Source organism: Thunnus maccoyii, chromosome 8 (assembly GCF_910596095.1).
Source record: "Thunnus maccoyii chromosome 8, fThuMac1.1, whole genome shotgun sequence".
Classification (NCBI taxonomy): Eukaryota; Metazoa; Chordata; class Actinopteri; order Scombriformes; family Scombridae; genus Thunnus; species Thunnus maccoyii.
In genome coordinates, this window is record NC_056540.1 from 18808876 (window position 1) to 18829865 (window position 20990).

The 20990-nt window shown below is 40.6% G+C and overlaps 1 protein-coding gene across 5 annotated transcripts in view; it reads left to right on the forward strand.

Moving 5' to 3' along the window:
* The window catches only part of mid2 (midline 2), a 143990-nt gene that overhangs the window by 62811 nt on the left and 60189 nt on the right, over positions 1-20990 (forward strand). For all 5 annotated transcript variants that reach the window (XM_042418711.1, XM_042418713.1, XM_042418710.1 and 2 more), the window contains one exon: positions 8965-9842. In XM_042418711.1, coding sequence (XP_042274645.1) covers positions 9021-9842 — 822 coding nt within the window. In that variant the 5' untranslated portion in view covers positions 8965-9020. The remainder of the gene's footprint in view (positions 1-8964; positions 9843-20990) is intronic.

Here is a 20990-nt window from a genome sequence, read left to right on the forward strand (position 1 = left end):
TACTTTAGGGTGTTTTTATTAGTTATTTTTATGTGTGCACCTTTGATTAGTACCTGTGCCCCGCCAAAAAAAGTGTGTGTAAAAGTCTGATTTACCAACATCGCACAAACAGGCCAGCTATTCTCTGCAAAGACACGTGTTGGCGCCAGGCGTGGTATTTGGTTACCTCTCAAAGTAATGAATGAAAGCTCCTTGTTTTAGGGAGACAGAGAGAGACAAGAGTGCAACGCAGAGAGAGAAATCAAACCATCATCTTATCGTGCCATGTTTAAACATTTTCCCTCCTCCATAAAAATTTCAAGCTCCATTTTTCTTTTTTCTTCCAGGCAGCTTTTTAATTAGTAATGCATTACTGTTTCACATGAGCAAGCATGCAGTGTAAGCTTTTAATTTCTTATTAGCATCTTTATCCTATTGCATGTTTGGAGATATTTGTGGAATGCTCACTGCTCAACAACAGGTCCACGGCAGACTCAACTCACAGACTACACAGTCGGGTTGTCAGTTAGTCATCTGTCTTTGTTTAGCCCCAAACTAGTGTGGAGAATCAACATAAGGGCTACCATGAATGCAGCTGTCCTCTATCAGACCTCTAGCAAACAGCTATTGAACTAGTGCACGCTGGGGTTAAAACATTAAAGTAATATTTAACTAAAAGTGATGATGTTATTGCCATTTTTCTTGAAACAGCATACAGAAAGATTGTTAGAGTTCTTACTATAAGTAGACAAATACCACTCTCACATCTGTACAGCAAATATATGTTTAAAGCCAGCAGCTGGTTCACTTAGATAGCATAAAGAGTGGCAACAGGGCGAAACAGCTAGCCTGGCTCTGTCCAAAGGTAACTAAATCCATTTAACAGCACGTCTAAAGCTCACTAATTAACACGTTATATTGTTAAATCCACACAAAAACAAGTTTTGTTGTCGCATTGAGGTTTCCAGACAGGGATGTGCAGACATCTTGCCCATTGACTGTATATAAATATGGACAACACATCTCCACTTCCTACCGTTATGCAGAAGTGAAGCCAAAATATCTCTCCACGGGGAGCAGCGGTCTTGCTTGTGTGACGTCATTTGGAGTCGGAGTCTGCACAGTAGAGTCACACAAACTTATCAGAAAAATGAGCACTTAGACAAACATCAGCATAATAAGAACTACCTAAAATGACAGAAACCATCTTTGGGAAAAATTTATTTGACATGTACTTTGATTTTTTAGTTTGGCTTATGTCCGATCCACTTACATGAAGGTGGCGGGATTTATGACCTATACTGCAGCCAGCCACCAGGGGGTGTTTCAGATGTTTTGGCTTCACTTTTGGGGAGCTGTCCATGGATGTATAAATGGAAAGAGATACAGGAATAGGGCCGAGCTTTGAAGCAAATTTGACATAGTGGCCAAACGGTGTAATTACACGTGATCAGTGGATAATTTTTTCTGAGCGTCTCAACCCCCGCAAAATGACTCGTTTTACTATCAGAATTTGATCCATTCAGTTCGATCACATTTCGAAAGTCTAGAAGAGCCACAAGATTGAATTGTTTTATCCCCATTCAAGTTAGCCAGAGGGCTAAACCAGACGTTAGCTGTCTCAGCCGGCGGAAGTCTCTAGTGAGCATGCTCCGTGGGCTCATGCAGCCCATAAAGCGTGCGCAGTATGTTTTCATCTGGGTTTTTCTTTACAGCAGGAATTGGCCTTTTTGGCTCATGCACCAGTGAGCAACCTTCGTAGGAATGAACGGGGCCCTGCCCCCAACGCTGTATCCAGTTTTCTTTATACATCCATGGAGCTGTCATGACATCCATATTTATATACAGTCAATGGTCTTGCCAAAAAACAGTTCACCACAAAAAACCACAGTGGGTCATTTTTACACTTTTTGTACCAATTAAACAAATAAGATATAGTGTGATAATTAGGCTGGCTGTTTTCCCCACTCTGTAACTTAAGCTAAAGCTAAAAGTCTACTGGCTAGAGCTTAATATTTAGCATACAGACATGAGAGTGGTATTGATCATCTTTCTACAAGAAAGCAAATAAACATATTTGCCAAAATGTTGAACAAGTTCTTCATCTATCTATGTAAATTGAAACATCAATAAAGTTTGTGTGTCAACATGATTTGCAGTACATACAGGCACTGCTTTGTTCCAGCTTAGTGGTTAAGTGGTTGGCTAATTAGTTGTTAGAGTTCTTAATTCCTTCAATCTTTAGGGAAGTTTTGCATTCATTTGTATTTTTCCATCACCCCCAGTATATTAGAAGACAATGAAAATGTATGGTAAATTATCTCTCTGCCTATGGCTTTAATTAACTATTCTTTAAGCTATTTGTTTAAACAAATTTTCGATACCAAAAAGCACTTTACTACAAAAAACAAATTTCATTCATGACAAATTTATGGTATTTTCCAATAATGAGAATATAAATGTATTTGTAACCGGCTTTGCTGTCCCACAGGGATAAACATGGTGATGTATCAGTGTGTGTTTTCCAAAGCCCCTGCAAAAAGAAGACCGCAGACCCCCTGCTGCTGTTGTTTACTGTTGCCTTGCTCTCTGGAGCCTTTAAACCTCAACTATGTGATTTTCTGCTCCTCTTGCTTTACCGTGATAAACCTGTGATTGACAGCCCCCGAGATGGATAGATTCCAGGTACACCTAGGGAAGAGAGTAGTGGGAGTGTGGATGGAGAGATTGGGGGTGTTCGGGATATGGGGTGGCAGATACACTGTCAATGTGACAATGAAAAACTGATCACAGTGTTGAGATTGAGTCAGTAGCCACTGATGAAAGCTGCTGGTACTAGAGTTGTGACCAAAGGCTCAAAGTACATTTCAGTGTGTGTATTTATGTGTGTCAGTTGGATGCATCTGTCATTAACTGGCTCTGTTTTTATGCATTTGTTAGGTTTAAACCTCGGGTTTAGGTTGTTAATACCCGTGTAATCTAACTTGCACTGAAGCATATGCCTCTCCTGGAAGTAATCTTTTATTCTGCTCTCCTCTCCATGAAGAAGTCTCTTTGATGGATGTCTAACATCTGGCTCTGGCTGCACCTCAGCATGTCTCTTTGTATCATTAATGTGAATTGCTTTCAGTGAAATAAATAGGAGCTATCGCTTGTGTCCAGTCAGTTTTTGCACATTATACAGTGCGTGCTCTATTTTCAACTTTGTAAGGTTTGAAAAGAAAAAAATTGTGTTTTGTCAGATTAGATTAGATTAGATTAGATGTTAATGATGCTGGTGGGGATTTCAGAAGAACTTTTAAATGCAGGATCACCAACATGAAGGAATACCATAGACTGTAAAACAATAAGGGACGTAGCCACCATGACGTCACCCATTGGTTTGTGGATTCTCATTTTGAAGCCTCAAGGCTGCATTTTGACCATCGCCATTTAAGATTTTTGGAGCCAAAAATGATCATATTTTGATGAGAGGGTGGAGCTGACCCTAACGCTTGCGGCTAGCTGCCATCTTGGTAAGCACGTTGCATTTACAACCATACAGTCCATGGTTAACTGTGATAATGCTAATGCTAATTTTCGCTAGTGAAAAAACAGGCTTAAAACTATTAAAACAAAACGCAAATACCTGAAAAAACTGAACATCTTTTTTTAGTCGACCAAAATGTTATAATTAACTTTCATGACCTGAAAACACACTGAAATAGCGATGGCTAAGGCGACACCTATACTGTTTGAATCTAGGGTTAGGACATGGTTACGTTACCCAATCAACATCGTTGCCATGGTAGTACCTGTCACTCAAAGCGGCCACGCCTTTAATTATGCATAATACGGGGAAATTAGCTATAGAGACTAAAACCATTTTTTGTACCAGGCTGTAATATCTTGGGCATTTTAACACAGGGGTTTATGGGGATTGACTCATTTTTGGAGCCGGCCTCAAGTGGCCATTCAAAGAACTGCAGGTTTTGGCACTTTGCAATGGCTTCATTTTTCAGCCCTGGAGGTTGCCACTTGAGGAATACAAGAACTGAGCCATTGTGGTCTTAACAATAGTCCCTTAAGAAATAAATGTAACTGCTGCAGTGGGGATGCACTTGTTTCTTTGGTTCAGAGGCCCAGGTGTGGTGATTTGTTTTAACTGTTGCCCCCTCATCCCTAAATCATCAAGTGTCCATTAAGCTCTCGTTTTGGCTCGGCAGCTGTGCTACTGTAATTCAGAGGGGAGCAATTTGGTTTTTACAAGTAGATTGTTTATACAAGGATAATCATCTTTGTTCCACAAATGCCTTTTCTTTAGACTGATGCATGCGTCAGCAAAGTGAATTCATACTCATGCATCCATAGACTCAGGGGGCCATGACTGTGCTTTAAAATAAACAGCCTCTTTTATTGTTTCTGTGTTTGCAAGATTATGAAATGACAGAAAGCGTGACTTCAGTGTTTTCTATTTTGGGGCATTCCCCAAGGCCATGTCTCATAAACGTGTGGTGGAATATATTACTACTGCTATATGTATTGCATCTGACTGAAGGATAAAAATACCTCCATACACAGATACATACTACACATAGGTCCTTGGAGGATTGCAGTGGGTTCATAAAATTTTATTGCAAATCAGGATTATTAATAGTGTTTTAATCCCGGATTTCTGTCAGTTTAATTTGAGGTTACAGACACCACTTTTCCCAATAACTGCAAATATTTACGCAGCATAAATTAACAGCATAAAATGTTTCCTTAACAGCAATTGGTCAGCATCACTTCATGACCTAAATCTTTTGACCCCCATAGCAGTAAAGTAGCTGCTTGATTATCCTATCAGACCCATGATATTTCCTAAAGTAGAAGTGACTAAGAGTTGACCATGTTTGATTGTATGTTGTGCTAGAACACAAAACCGCATGACATAAAGATATGGTAGGGTCTCTTTTGACAAAGCAAACACAAAAAGGACTTTTGTTAGGCCCACACAAGAAATCATATCTAGTATTATCTATTTTTAGTGTGTCATCTATGTTAGAGTGGAATTTATTACTGTCTTGCAAGCAAATAGCAACAACCTATCATGTACCCAATGGCTGTCTAAATTTGTTAGCAGCTAGTCCATTTCCCCTCCCCACAGTCTGAAAAGAGCAGGACTGAGATGGTTTTCTCGTTATGGGTGTTTGCATATTTCAGGATGTTTGAAGAAAAAGTATAAAGCATGAGCAGATTAAAATTCACAGTGTGAGTGTGTGTATGCGTGTACTAAAAAATATATGTATCCAGCCTTTCCTCTTCAGATGGACTAATGAATCATCAGTGATGTCCCTGTTGTTGTTGTTGTTGTTTCATCTGTTTCACTGCAAGCTCTGAGTGAGACCAAAAACTCTTGCTACAGTAATCAGCACAACAATAGATCAGAGTGAGTGCCATACAGCTTTATATCTGTATGTGTATGTGACTGTGTGTGTGTGTATGCTTGTGATGTGTGGTTTTTTTTCCCTCAAGCAACAGCTCAAGCTGTTATCCATCCAGATGGGACACTTCACCTTAACAAGAATGGCAGATGAAGAGAGACAGCGAGACAGAGAAAGTTTGTGCTTGTAAATGTGTAGTTCTGGCTGTGTGTGTACGTTTTTTGTGAATGTATATGTGTTTCTGTGTCGGCCTGTCTGCAAGACACCTTTACCATGAAGCTAGTGATTCGGCCCCTAAGTGGCTCCTATCATAGCCAGCCATTGTTTCCCCAGAGTGACATAGCTAAAGCTTAATGGGCCTGCTGATGGTGTGTTAAAGCTTGGTGTTAATTATAACACCATGCTCCGTTAAACACAGTCACATTAACATCAGCATAAGCAGCACTGGTGAATTCTGTCCTAGGGAATAAAGTGAGACTGCTGATTCAGTCAACACTTGAATTGGACAGTTGTAGAAGTCCAGCCTAAGGGTGAGGCACTCATCTCTATCGATTTGATGAGCTTAATAATTGAGGGTTTTGATTCTGTTTCGGTCTCTCTGATTGTTTTCTTGCTTTCTTGATAGATGTACAATTCCACAGCATATTTGTGGTAATGACACATGGTTTATGTTTGTAAGTGAGAAGGGAACTGTGGGATTTGTGTTATTTCCTTTGTTTTATTTGTCAAATGCCAATAAAGAGGTGGAGAAAATGATATTCTGAAATGTAATAGGAAAGTATTGATTGACTTTGATTTTTCTCTTGAAGACCACATACTGTGATGCAAAGATATTGTTGTTCACAGTTGGTATTACTTTTACCTGAATCTAGAGTAAAGTTCACATGGTCGTGCGATGACCTGATGATCTTGAGTCACTGCACGTCCGGAGAAGCTTAATGAATGTGTGCCTTGTTTCCTGTTGTTGACATACATGCTTACTGAAACAGCAGTCATATGGAGCTTGACTGTTGCTCTCAGTGAGAATTTCATTCCTTGTGAAAATATTAATCACACAGATCACACACAATTTGCTTCTTTAATTTTATAAATCAGTGTTTTAAAAGAGAGTGGAAAGATGTTGTAGCAGTAAAAATTGAAAATGATAAAGCATAAAAGAAATGTTTCGTCAGTTTGTCTTGATAAAAGAACTGAAGAAAAGATATCTACTGCAAAATCAAATGAAAATGAAAAAAACAGTTTTGTGCAGTGCAAAGGCTAAAGGTTTATGTGGAGAATCATGTCATATTTGTACCTGGAGTCTATAACCTCAGGGTCAGGTGACCTTACTTGTCATCGAAAGGTCGTAAAGGTTGTCCTTGCCTGCCTTCATCACCTCCCCCCACATCCTGTTTCTCTTGTTATTTCCATTTGTCTGCCGCTGATTATCAACTCGCTGATACAGTGGAGATAAATTAGACCTATTGTTGGTGTGATGAAGCAGGACCTCATGCTTGCTCGCTCAGTGGTAGCTTGCCACTCAACTCTCTCTCTCTCTCTTTATACCTAACATGGCCAGGTTCTGTGATAACAACCACATAAAGCATCTGATAAACAGCAGCCAAGGTGAATATGAGAGGAGGACATTATGTATGTATGTGTGGACAGCCACAGTCACTGCTCTCTCACAGATAACCACCCATACACTCATACACAGCCTCACACACACACACACACACATTTATTTGCACACAAGAACAATGCCCATCGCCTTTTTATCAGTGTAATATCTGCCTGATTGACTCCAAGCAGTTATTTATTTCTTTTCCAGATAATGAATTTTGTAACGAAGCTGCTGCGTGCATATAACTACTTTCTCCAGTTGAGTGCCTTTCCTGAGCACTTAGCTGCTGCTCACATCATGTTTGCTTTGAACACAGCTCAATGTCGAAGCATGGTTCTGGTGCAGCAGAAGGGAGGAGACTTTTGTTAGTGCAAATGAGTTTGAGCCTTTGAGGTCTGTTTCTGTCTTATGCAGTAGTCAGACGTTCTGGTCCTTCTCTGGTTTCAGAGATTATGTGTTGCTGTGTAATGCTTGGTTCACTATGCAACTGAATGCACACAAGTTATGATGGTTTCTGCACAATAGTTATTGCAAACGAGCTGTGAATGGCAGAGCTAACTTAATATACCTTAATATGAGGAATAAGGTGGACTTTGTGTTGTCACTTCAGCATGATGTTTGACAACAACTTCTGAATTTTGTTATCCATCAGGAATCAGGTGTATCTGATTAAGGCATGGAACATATTGTTGGTCTCTTATAGTTGCATAGTAATTAATAGATTTTTATGTTTTTTGACAAAGAGCTAGCAAGGCCATAGTGCTATAATGTTGAAAAAGAGAAGAATGAAACACATGTTTGGACAGTTTAAAGTTGCTTTATGTCGAGTAGTATCTTGCACGCGATGACCAAAAGTTCAGAGAGGTCACCCACAGGAGTAGAGACCCAGTCCCAGGAGTGAAAAGTAGTTTTTGATTAGTCATAACCACTAAACCCAGTCATCAGTAATTCCTGCATGACTGGTGCAGAGGGAGACAAGGCCGGTCTTTCGCTTAATGAGATTGTCACTGTCAGCTATCTGAGGTCGTCCGGTTTAATACTATAGTTTCACGGTGTCTGCTTTGTGTCTTTAAAAGGATAGAGAGCAACTGTGAGCTACACTCTTGTGCCACTGAATCAGCAGGGTAAGGAGGGGGGTTATTGGTGATTTCTCATGTCAGTGATTTTAAGGCTACCCCTGGGAGACAGCTTGATATGCAGCTTCCAAGATACTGAGATTTGGAGGGCTTGGAGAAATAGGAGGGGGATCTGAAATCAATTTTATTGTTTTGCTCAGGCACTGTTTTCACTGTCCCACTCGAAATTGTTTTTGGGATGTGAGCTGGTCATGGAGTTAAGTGTTTGTTGCAAAGTTATTGGTGATCCAGAGAAAGAAAAATGGAAAGGAAATGAAAGAAAAATGGATCAGGAAGAATGAATAGTAAAAAAAAATCTGAAGAATAAGAGGCTGACAGGGTGTTAGAGAAATGCAGAGACCCTCTACAAGTTTTCCTCAGGTTCCTTTAAATCCTTTTCTGCTGCTGTGCGTCTTTATCTCCTTTCATCTGTCATTCTCTTCACTCGATTTATTTTTACCTTCCGCCCTACTGTTCAGGCAAACCTCTGTCCTTTTCCTCAACACATTCAGTCATTCTTCGTCTCATACAGCTCTGCAGGAGGAATTGTGTGTTAAAGGCTGCAACAGGTTGTGCAGGCTGAGAGGCTGAAATATAACTATACATGAAAAGGTTTGTTTGTGATGTTTCTGCTAAATTTGTACAAGCCATTCCTTCTTACCAAGCCAATATCTCACGAGTCATTCATTCAAAATCAGAAAAGCATGAATGGACAGATTGATGACTTGCGTACATTTTCTGCTGCACTATTCAATAAAACATTCCCCAAGAACAAAAGTACAGTAAGTTGAAGTTCCTAAACAGAGGCCTATTTAATCAGTAACTGTAAATACTCATACCTTTCTTTTTCCTCTTTATGCAGGTAACTGGCCAGCTTCCGTGGGATTTGATGTCACCTTTAGATTGGTTCAACTGAAGATGGAAACACTGGAGTCTGAGCTGACCTGCCCGATCTGCCTGGAGTTGTTTGAAGATCCCCTGCTCTTGCCCTGTGCCCACAGCCTGTGCTTTAACTGCGCCCACCGTATCCTGGTTTCTCACTGCTCCACCAGCAAGCCCCTTGAGTCCATCTCGGCCTTTCAGTGCCCCACGTGCCGTTACGTCATCACGCTGAATCACCGCGGCCTGGAGGGCCTTAAGCGCAATGTGACGCTGCAGAACATCATTGACCGCTTTCAAAAGGCCTCCCTTAGCGGCCCCAACTCCCCCACCGAGAGCCGGCGCCTGCAGCCGCAGCGGCCCTTCACCGCCACCATTAGCGGAACAATAGCTGGAACAATTGGCGGTGGTGGTGGCACAAGTGGAAGCAGCGCCCGCGGCAGCCCGGCCACTTCCAGCCACTCCCATCCGCACGCCAATCACACCAATCACTCCAATCACACCAACGCTAACCACAGCCCAGCTGTCGTGGCTAAAATGGATCCACGCATCAGCTGCCAGTTCTGTGAGCAAGATCCACCGCGTGAGGCTGTCAAAACGTGCGTCACATGTGAGGTATCGTACTGTGACCGCTGCCTGCGCGCAACACACCCAAATAAGAAGCCCTTCACCAGCCACCGCCTGGTGGAGCCAGTGCCAGACACTCACATTCGTGGCCTGACCTGTCTGGAGCATGAGAATGAGAAGGTCAACATGTACTGCTTGGTGGATGACCAGCTCATTTGTGCCCTCTGCAAGCTGGTGGGGCGCCACCGAGAGCACCAGGTGTCCTCACTCACTGAACGCTTTGACAAGCTCAAGGTGAGTCCACCATGTCCCCCTCAGTTTACAAAGCATGCGATAAGGTTATCAGCAACATTTTCTGTGTGTTGCCCCTATTTTTCTTGTTTGACTTCTGTATTAGTGCAGCAAGGTAAGTCACATCTGTAACAGGAGCAGATTGAAAAAGAATGATTATTTACTGTTGAGCTTCGAAACTATTCCCATTCTCATAATGAGCTTCTCATTTTTAGCCTGCGACATTCATTTTTAGATCTTTGTTTGCAGTTTGCCAAACAGCTAAATCTTGAATCCATCCATTCCTACCATGGGGATATTCATTTTGTGCATTTCTGTTGACAATGAACTTTTAGTGCTGCCACAATTGCATCCTACACACTCACACCAGCCTTTGTCCAGCAAGAAGGACAGAAAGACAGATTGCAAAGAGAGAGAGACAATTGGGATGGTGTGCTGGTGAGAAGGGCAGAGAGAGACGGAGAGCAATAGGGAGGCCGTCATTATAATAGTCGATGAGCTGGCATTCCCTGTGGCCGCTGAGCTTTCAGAGGCTCTGCGTAAAGACCAGGACTGCTGAATCAGGGTGAAAAACAACAGAGAGAGAGGCACTAGCTGGAGCTAATTCCACCACTAAAGACCTAAAGCAGCCTGCCGGCATCAGCTGGCCTAAAAACTTTTACCATGAGTGTGTGTTGAGCATATGTACAAATAATCACAAGTGTCTCACTTTTTGCATATCTTTATACGTCTTAATGCATTCCTTTTCCAAAAACAACAGAATAAAAGTCAAACATGAAGCATCTTGTAACTGAAATATGTAGTCTGACTGAACACAAGCATTTTTTAAATTAGTTAATAGCATAGCATCATATAGAAAGGAAATTCTTCTCTGTTTACCTCTTTCTGTTACCACTTACTATACTCTGGTTGAGGCCATGTGCCAGTTAAACTGTTTTCATGCACCCTTGATACCCTGTGAACAAATCCTTATTGCTACAATAAACCATTTAACATAATAATTCTGTATACTAGAGGTGGTCCCACTACTGTCACAGTGCCTTAGCAAAATTAGCATACTGGGGGGTAATATAACAGTGATAATAGCAACCACTTTATGATTATCTTTATTTTCTATTTTCAAACAGTAAAAGCAGTAAACTTAAAGCTTCTCTGTACATGTTAATGTAGTAACTGAAATTATGCCCAGACATTAATTTTTGATGTAGAGATGCTGCCTCAGGTATTTGCCCTGTAGTCTGGTAGACTAAACTTGCATGTTACTATCTGACAACATAATGTGTAAAGGGTGAAAGCTGAAGATGTTCAGTCATTGTGTGAAAGAAGCACTACACACTAACTACTTGATATACCATTATGTAGATTAACTTCCTTTTCAAAGAGTAAATCCTCTATTTGAAGACACAGTCCTTTGTACTTCATATCGTAAATCTCCAAAGTCACCGAGATTAAGGAAATTCTGTTGATGTTTTCTGTCCCCAGGGTGCATAGGTGTTACCACGGATTGATTGTGTGAGATGAATGGTATTGTGTAGTACAATGAGAGAAATGGACACCTGAGAAAGTGCTACACTGGCAGGGCCTTAGCTGCAGAGGAGTGTGCAGTTTTGCTGGAAAACAGGAATGAATTTTAATGGTTTCACATTTGGGCTTTTTTGTCACTTTATGCTACAAAAGTGTGGGTGTAAGAATATATTAGCAACATTTCAAGAGACATTGTTAACATTCCACATGCAACAAAAATCCATCTCATCGGGTCTCAAAGGTGAACGCCACAGCAGTGATGTTGCAACATCACAGCTGCAACATCAGTTTTAGATTTTTAGAGAAAACGCAATCCAACATTCTGCATTATTGATGATTTGTGCTACTAAAACTTAGGTTCTCACTGTCAGTTTTGCACGAACATGTCAGCAAAATCCCACCTGCTCAGCACCTCTCATCAACTTAATCCACAGGAGCACAGAGTTTATTTTCACTAGCATTTACCCCTTTTTTTGTACCCCCCTCTTTCTCTGCTGACTGTGAGAGAGTTTACTGTAAGTAGCTAGCTCTCCCCCTCCTTTCCTCTCCACTTCATGGCTGGCTGTGGTTCTTTTGAATGTTCCCTAGCCAAGGCTTTGAACTTGCTTGACTTTGAAATCCCCAATCTACTTCAAATCTGGGAGAAGACCAGCCACAGTCCAAGCTCCAGCTCAGCTCACCAGTGGCAGTGGCAGTGGCAGCTAACTTATAATCTGCTTCTCACTCATGGCAAGGCAGTGGAGAGGAAGTCCTATTTGTGCATAGCTAATCATGGAAGATATAGGTCAAGAAGTGGTGTGTGCCTTCCACTGAATTCTCTTTTTCCTCTATTTCTTTCTCTCTGTCTGAGACTAAGAGTCATTGAAAGACTCATGGCTACATTTTCAGGCATATGTAACCAATATTGATTAATATCATGTAATTCCTAAATCAGCTATTCTAATTTGCCAGTGGTCAATACTTCTCCGTTGCCTCTGTCTGCATTTGATCTTTGACCTGTGTATTACCTTGCACTTTATTTCCTCTGTCTGGTGTGTACTCCGGGAGCAACACTGTCACTAAATGATTTCTCACACATGAGGGGAAGGTAAGCTTCCCTTAGGCAAGGAGGGTGGATATTTCAGGAGAGACAATGCCAACAAGTGCCAGACAAAATGTAGCACAGTTGAAACTGCAGGGAAGTGAGTTAATTCCCCAGGCGGCTGTTAAGCAGAGCTCTTTGCTCAGAAGCAAAGAGATTTGTGTCTTATAATTGGCAGACCTCAGTAATAGTGTTTTACTTTGATATCTTTAAAAGACTGCAGCTTAAAGGTACTGCGCTTTAGATTTTTATTTGTTTTCACACAATCAGATTCATGGAAACCACTTCCAGCCTAGATACGTTCTGTTGTACCAGTGAATATCTCATCACCTGCTGCTTTGGAAGCTGCTTTGCAGGATCATTAGATTGTAATTTAGGTAAATTTTGTGGCAGCCTAACAGCCGCTTTCAGAGGCTGGGGAGACAAAATTAAGAAGCTGAAGTTTGTGTTGTGTGCACTCAGCATGGAATAGCTATAGCTACATCTGTGATGTAACACTAAGAGGTGAAAAACTGTAACACCATAGATGAATCACTATCACGTAGTTCACGATGGGCTCATCAAGTATTGTACGTCTTATTTTTAGAGGTGACACATCTGTTGGAAAGTGTTAAAGCCTACAACAGTCATGAGTGAGGCGAGAAATGTGTTATTGCTGTGTTGAAGCATTAAGACAGGTGAGTTTTGTAAGGAGGACAAGTCCAATTGCCAAACCTGGGCGAATGTATCCATGAAGCTGCATTACACGGACTATTGCCCAGTGTTTTTGCCCCTCCATTCCAGAAGAATTCCTTTGTTGTTCCCATTTATGTTGGCATCTATGTGTTTTTTAGCTTGGCCGGGAACAGCTGCCAGCTAACCAGCAGTGACCCCGGCCAAGCAATGCTTCAACACATAACCCATTGTAAAACACTTAATTGTCATTTTTACGCATAAGGTTAGCTGTTTCCCCATTTCCGATCATTAAACTAAGTTGCTGGCTCTAGCTACTTCCTTACCTTACATCTAACTCTCAGTAAGAAAGCAAATTATTTCTCAAAACTATTTAAACTATTCCTTTAATAATGAACTGTTGAAGAGGGCAGAAACTTGGATACTTGGACCAAAGTTTTGCTAGCCAGCAACATAAATTATAATCTGTTATCCCAGGCTTTCAGCATACCTGTATTTATCTCACCTGCTCTCTAAGGTTTACTCAGTAGTCCTTGTTTAACGAAACGAAAGACATCTGAATTCAAATAAATGGTAAAGGAGAAGCTGAAAGAAGAAGAAAGAGACAGCAAGGAGCAGATGAGGAAGAAACAGGTTAAAGACTGAAGGAAATGGAGAAATGTATCACATCTCAAGAATAAGAAGTCTTTCTTTTCTCTTCTGCATCGCCGGCAGTTAATTTACTGACTCTCCGGCTCCTCAGGGTTTGAAGTGTGTGTGCATAGCATCAAGTGCTAAAGAGCTGACATGGCGGGCAAAGCCTAACAGAACTGCTGACATTTGTGACACCCGGAGCGACACTTGAACTAAGCGGCAGATAAACTCTGGATCTTTAACTCTTGGTGGCGTTATATGTGTGCTAACCCTACAGCAGTGGGATTTGCTGTCGCTTGTGTGTGTGTGTGTGTGTGTGTGTGTGTGTGTGTCTCCGAGGTCTTGACAGGTCTCATGCATACTTGTACCAGATGATAGCCTGTTATGTACATGAGAAGAATGAAGAATTTATGCAAAACATGTCCAAGCGATTATTGGATTAATTCCTGTTTTGGAAGAGGCAAGTCATAGCGTACTGACACCACCATCCTCTCCTCTATTCTCCTCTCCTCTCCACCCTTTTCCTCTCCAACTCCCTCTCTCCCTTCTCTTAATTTCCTTCACTCCCTCCAGCCTTCCATCTTTCCCTTCATCCCCACAGTTTTCTTCCACCACCACCCTCACCCCCATCTAAGCTCCTTAAGGCACTGTCTAACTCTCTTTATGTGCGATGTGTGCATCACGTCTGCTCCCGCTGCTGACTCCACTCCAGCTTTGCGAAATCCAGAGACGAGCTTGTGCATGTATAAGCACCCAAATTCATGTGCATTTAATCACATCCACGCCCACAAACACACTTTCTGACTCTCTTTTCACACAGACAGATAAAAAGCAAATACACAAAATACAGTTCGGCACATCTAATCTGATTGTACGCCAGACACTGACAGTAATAATTTTAAGAGGAAATTAAAAGGCTGCAATGTCAAGTACTCAACCGAACTGTAATCTTCTTGCACTCCCAACTCTTTCTATCTATTTCTCTCTCATACACTTACAATTCTTCCATTATACACAGACTTCCACTCTGTCACTATATTTCTCTCACTTTCTCTGTTTTGCATGCAGGCACACAAACATCATCCTTCCCCCACTGCTTTCTGTCACATTTCTCTCTCTGTTCTCTCCTCTATCTCACTATCCCTCCCTCTCCCTGATTTGGCCCCTAACCAGTCTGTCTTGTTTTAGGTAACACCACTCCTCTCCGCCCCCAGTCACCCACAAACCTACATACACTGCCGCAGCATATTGCTGGTGAAAGGGAGACTCATCCCTCCGGTGTGTTTGTGTGTAGGAGGGTATATGATTGCCTTCACCTACGTGTGTCAGTGTACAGTATTTACAGGTGTTTGTGTGTGTGTGGGTGTGTGTGTGCGCCTGCAAGCACATGTGGGTGTGCATGTGTGTCGAAGCAGATGCTATTAGGTCTGACATTTGTGGAGTGATTGGGAGCTGAGTGTGTGATGCCAGGGGAAATCATGGTTCTGTCTGGAGAACAGTGTGAGATGGAGCACACTTAGTCATGCTGACGAAACTACCAAGGATGTAGTAGAAAGCTTTTAGTGTCTGTGTGCGCCACTTCTCAGCCTACGTGCTTTAACGTGCCCAGCGAGAAGCACACACGAATGTGTGTGTGTTTGTGCCTATATTTCACTACACACACACACACACACACACACACACACAAGCGCGCCCTGTCAGTGCATCATGCATGTGTTGTGAAAATATGTCATGCCAGCCCATCATAAAATTTAGTGGGTCATGAAAAAAAAAAAAAAAGCTTATCAAATCACTCCCAGCCACTGCATCATGCATATGCACAATTTATGCAGAAAGAAAATGGAAAGCTTTTAAGAGCTTTGGTGTTAGCAGTGATACAGTGCTATGCAGAAAGAGGAATGTAACCGACATAACTCATCTCTGAGTTTTGTGCGTATGTATGAGAATGATTTACAGATTTATTCATTCCCATTTATTCATTATCCATTGATGCCTCTTCTCACTTTTCCTCCATTAAATGAGAAGAGGTTTCACTTGTCTAGCTGGATCCTTCTTATACAGGCAACTGTAGCATGATGCTGGTATTCACTGTTATTCAGTGTTTCATGTGATCTACAGAAATAGATCCCCCATTGTACATTTAAAGGGCAGTCCTGGCAAATTTGTGTTCATCATTTTTACAACTGAGGTTCACTTCTCACTTCAGCTACATAAAAATAAAAACTGTCTGAAAAGCCTCCAAAGGAGTTGTATTTCTTTGAAAATTACATTTATTAATTTACTTGTTAAATAACATTTATTGTCACTTACTTATATTTAGAGGTCAGATGCAATATATCACACTGTACTTTCCTCCAATAAATATTTGTTCCAGGTCTCTTATTTAAGAAGCCGCAAGCCTTAAAGAATGTTTTCCTTATCTTGGGACTTTTAGTGTCCCAAGGGCTAAATATTGTTTTAGGGGATTTTGCACACTCCCAAGGATAAAATTCCAGGAAAAGCTTCAATATTTTTAGCATGAAACCGGTCAGATTTAAGGACATTTAATTTCAGCACAAATCATTTAGGGTCATAAACTTAAGTCTATATCACATTCACTATTTGCCTTCTAAATCAATGCTGATTGAACCGTGCTTGATTTTCCCTCTTTTTTTTCTCTCTTCTTCTTCTGCTTTTTTTCCTTTTTACGAGGCTTAAAACTGGAATCAGGCACTTTTAAAACCCAAGAAGAATCATCTTAACTAAGCAGCTGATAAATACAAATTTGATACTCTGTCTTTTACCATACAAACATAAGTATATACTTACCATGCATTCACGTGTGTTGCCAGGGGTTTTGTGCATGTTGTGTGTGATCTAGAAATATGATATGACTTATTTTGTTACAGTTGTTGTATTTGTGTATATACAACATGGTTTGTTATGATGCATGACAGATTATAAACTCATTTACTATTTATGTATTTCAGTCAGATGGCTGGCAGCAAGACACCACAATGTAAGAGGATATAGACATTAATCACCAGTGGAAACTCATCCAGCTCCACTGATGTTATTTTCCACTTGCTTCCAAGCACTTTGATTCCAACCTTTCATATAGTGACACGTTATTTGCCTGCGATATCTGATGAGTAAGCACTTCCTAGTATTAATCTGCAACAATCCGTGGCACAGATCACATTTATATGAGGGGAAGGGAGGGGCTTTGTTCGAGGAAACTGATGACACATGCAGTCTATGAACATTGCTATGAGGCTTGATTTAGAAATTACTTTTCAGCGTCTGTGGGGATTTGGAAAATTGTGAAGCCTTGATGAAATCGACTAATTTTAATTACACAAGAGCTTTTTCAGGCAAAAGGATAAATCACAGGTGCCTGGAACTGCCAGAAGCTATTTTGGCTTGTGGTTCAGGGACAGTGGACAACAAAGCATAACAGAAATATTTATACTGAATCTGGAATGTCCGTCAGCATCCAACTCCTGAATTTCTTGACCCAATACACACGTACAGAAGTTTGATATTTGTGCATACACATGTACACAAAGGGAGTGATTCTATTTTCTCGTATGTTTTGGCTTCTGTGCACACTCTTCCGTTTTGTGTGTGCTGTGTGCGTGATAAATTCTGCGTCCTGTTGTGAGGCTGCCAGGCAGGAACAGTGTGTCGCCACTGGGAAGATACTTAGTTTGAACTAATGACACTAGTGTGAGATGAGCAGCACGTCTTCACTGGCCTGAGGACAACAGGGACCTCTGATTCATCCCTGAACTTAAAATAGCCCACCGGTTCTCTGAACTGCACCCAGGGAACAATAATCACAGATTAATTAATAAGAGTTTTGACAGTTAAATCATCTATATTATCTAAATGTAGAAGAGTGAATATCAAATATCTAGTGGCTACTCAGACAAAGAGTTGAAGTGATTATCTTCAAGGGTCTTTTTTTGCTTTTGCCAAATGTTCTGAACTTAAAGGTTAATGTGCCTAATAAAACATCTAGATACCAGATCATTTCTCCCAACTCAGGAAATGCATCTTTAAGCTGTTCTTCTCAATATTTATATATTAACAATTGATGAAATGAATATGTATAATTAGAAATGGGACACCTGTAGTGAAGACCCTCAAGACACTAAAAGGTTGCTCTATGGAAACTTTTAGTGTCTTTCAGCTTTTTTGTTTTGGCTTTAGTAAGCAGTTAGTGGAAACCAAAACAGAGCTAAAAGTAAAGTGAATATTGGATCTACATTTGTCAGATTGCCAGAAACATGATTCCAAATAAATGCTAATGTTGCTCTGGATCTGCTTTATGTGTAAATAGGCAACTGTTTGGCTAATTCAGGAGTCTCCAAGGATGGCTAATTCATTATCTACATAACTTGCTGATCCCTATGTCACTGATGGAAGTGTGTCAGGGCCTGAAGGAATGAAACTTAAAGGCACCTGTTTCACTCTGTTGCCTTGTTCATCTACTGATGGGCACTGTATACTGTGGTGTCAAATTTAAGTTTTAATTTGTAAGTTTCTTGGTTATCATGGTGTCTTACCAGGTGTTTTGCATCCAATGTAGGTATCCAACAATATTGAGCCACCTTTGCATCATTCTCTGTGATCTTGGGCAGATTTTTATTTCAGAAACACAGCATTTTACATGGTGGTTCTCATTATGAAGTGCTTTTCATTTATTGGAAAGCAATAGCTGAGTCCACTTCAGTTTTGGCTCCAAGACAGCTGGTTTCCTTTTTAGCGGCTTCACTGTTGCAACGGCTTGAAATGTAAAACGTCCTTTCCCTTTTAACGGAGAGCTGAAAAGTTCAGTGGATGTTGGCTATAATACTCACTCACTCACTTACCAAAGTTAGTGAGAAACTAATCTACTTGGATGCACTTCATCTCATAAAGTTTCTTTTTAGTTTTTGCTTTTGAGTCACTGAGGCAGCATTCTTCCTTCCACAAGGCTACACATTTCAGTACAAGCAATCAAATACAGTGACAGAGAAAAATGGCATCTGTGTGAAGGCTAGTCAGTCAGGAATCAGTTGACTGTGCTAAATCATGAGTTAGGGGAGAGAAACAAGTGAAATATGGGAGAAGAGTTGAACATCGGCATGTAAACTGATGAATCATCATCAGTCCTTATTTCAAAACTTGATTCCCTTCCAGTTGTATTACAGCAGCAGGCAGATGGATGAAAAGTTGAAAATAGAAAAACAAATTGGTCAACATAGTTTTCAAAGTTTATTGATTGGATGTGCATTTGTTAATAAAGGTTAATAAAGTCTTATAGCAGCAGCTATAGGACTGTAAGATGGAAAGATACATGCTGTTGGAAAACATAAACTGTTTGTTCAGTTTAACCTCTGTCCAACATTAGTTGTTTTTTTTTTTTTTGAAAGAATCAGAATTTCAATTCAAAAGAATTTGAGGATTCATTTCTTTTGAGTCGCCTCGTAACATAAGTGTCTGTACAGCATTATGGCCACTGTCACTTTTTTGCATGATCATTATTCTGTGCTTCTCCGGACAGTCGATGTGTTGTGTGAGTAAGAGAAGCCTCTCCTTTGGTCATCTTCAGGGAAAAGCCAAGCATGTGTGTTGTTTTGGCTTTCTTTGTCAGTCTCCCTAATTATTATCCCACACATTCTCATTTATCTTGCTCTGTCTCAGACACAGCTGCCTTGGACAGAAATGTTCTTCAGAGCATTCCTTTCCCATGAATCTCTTGCCTCTTGAAAAATGCACTCTCAAAACACATGAACACACAGACAACCGTGAGCTCCGTTATCTAACACGGTGACAAAAACATAGTTTAGAAGGCGGAGATGTACTTCTTTTAAAACACAAGCAGCCCTAAAACAGTATCACTCAGAATCATAACACTAGTATACAAAAATGTGTTAAAATGACAAAGTTGTATTCATAATGCTCTGACACTATGTGTAATTTGCAGTGTAAAACAAAGTTTTATAGTAAATATATTTTTGAATTGATGTGTATTTAAGCAGTTTGTATTGCTTCTATCATTAAGTCATATTAATTTAAGAAACAGGAGAAAAGTTTATTTTCTGAATGTCTCGCCAATTCTAATTACACATTTACCATAATTATTATGCTCCATAAATGTTCGTATCAGTGTTAAACCAGAAAAAAGTCAATCAGTCTAGAAAATGTAGCTATTGTTTATGGCACAAGATACAAAATGGCTGTGTGTTTAGATTATATATTTTAACTGTAGTGTCTGGTTCACTGTATTCAGCCTTTCGGAGCTGTGTTTTTCTGCTGGATGAACTCAAACCCACAAGTGAACCTGGGTCTCCTGTGAGGAGAACCAGACACCTAGCAGTCAGCCAGAGTTGGAGAGTCAGTCCAAGATGTACGATTTATTTGAGCTTACAAGGATTTGGACAGGATTCTGCCACAAGAGCACAAAGGAAAGGAACGGCAGGACTGACAATATGAACGTGAATTGACTTTGAGTTACCTTTGAGTGTGTTCATTTCATGTGACAGGGAGATTGAGAACACAGGTTAACGGCACTGTGCGCTGATGAGAAAGGGGGGCACTGATGCATACTTAATATCATGCGGGGCTTCCTTTATGGGTTCTAAAACGGGACCTATCCTCTCTGGCCAGCATGGTGGTGACAGCAGCAGCCAGCACCCTGCCCGCTAAAGCTCCACAGCGAAACACACAGCCACATGTGTGTGTGTCTGAGGTCATGCGTACAATACAAACATGGATATGCCATCCATATATCTAAGTAGAATCTATAACATAAAGACTCACTTTCGCATGTTGTTGCATGAAAAGCGCGCACACCTACACTAGAGATAGAGATTACAGGCTGTGCCTCGAAAATGGCCTTTTTCTGTTTGTGTAAATGCCAGATATTTTCTTAATTGATCTGTCTGCTTCTATAAAGAACAAATATGTTGTCAAAGTCCATTCTCATGCATACATGCACACAAAAACCCTTCTCTGTAGCAGATAGCAGTTGTAAAAGCTATCAAGCCAATGCAATAACTTTTTTATTACTCAGTTCATTACATTGTCCTATAGCCCAAAGAAGATATCACAGAGAAAACATCTATTGTGTGGTTTTATTTCTTCAATTCTGAAAGTGGCAGCTTAATTTCAGTGATGTCTAATCTTAGAATCTTTAAGTTTGATTTTTGTCAAAATGGTGACAGCATTGCTTTACTGTGTATCAAACTAAACTTTCTAATTCCTGCTGAAAA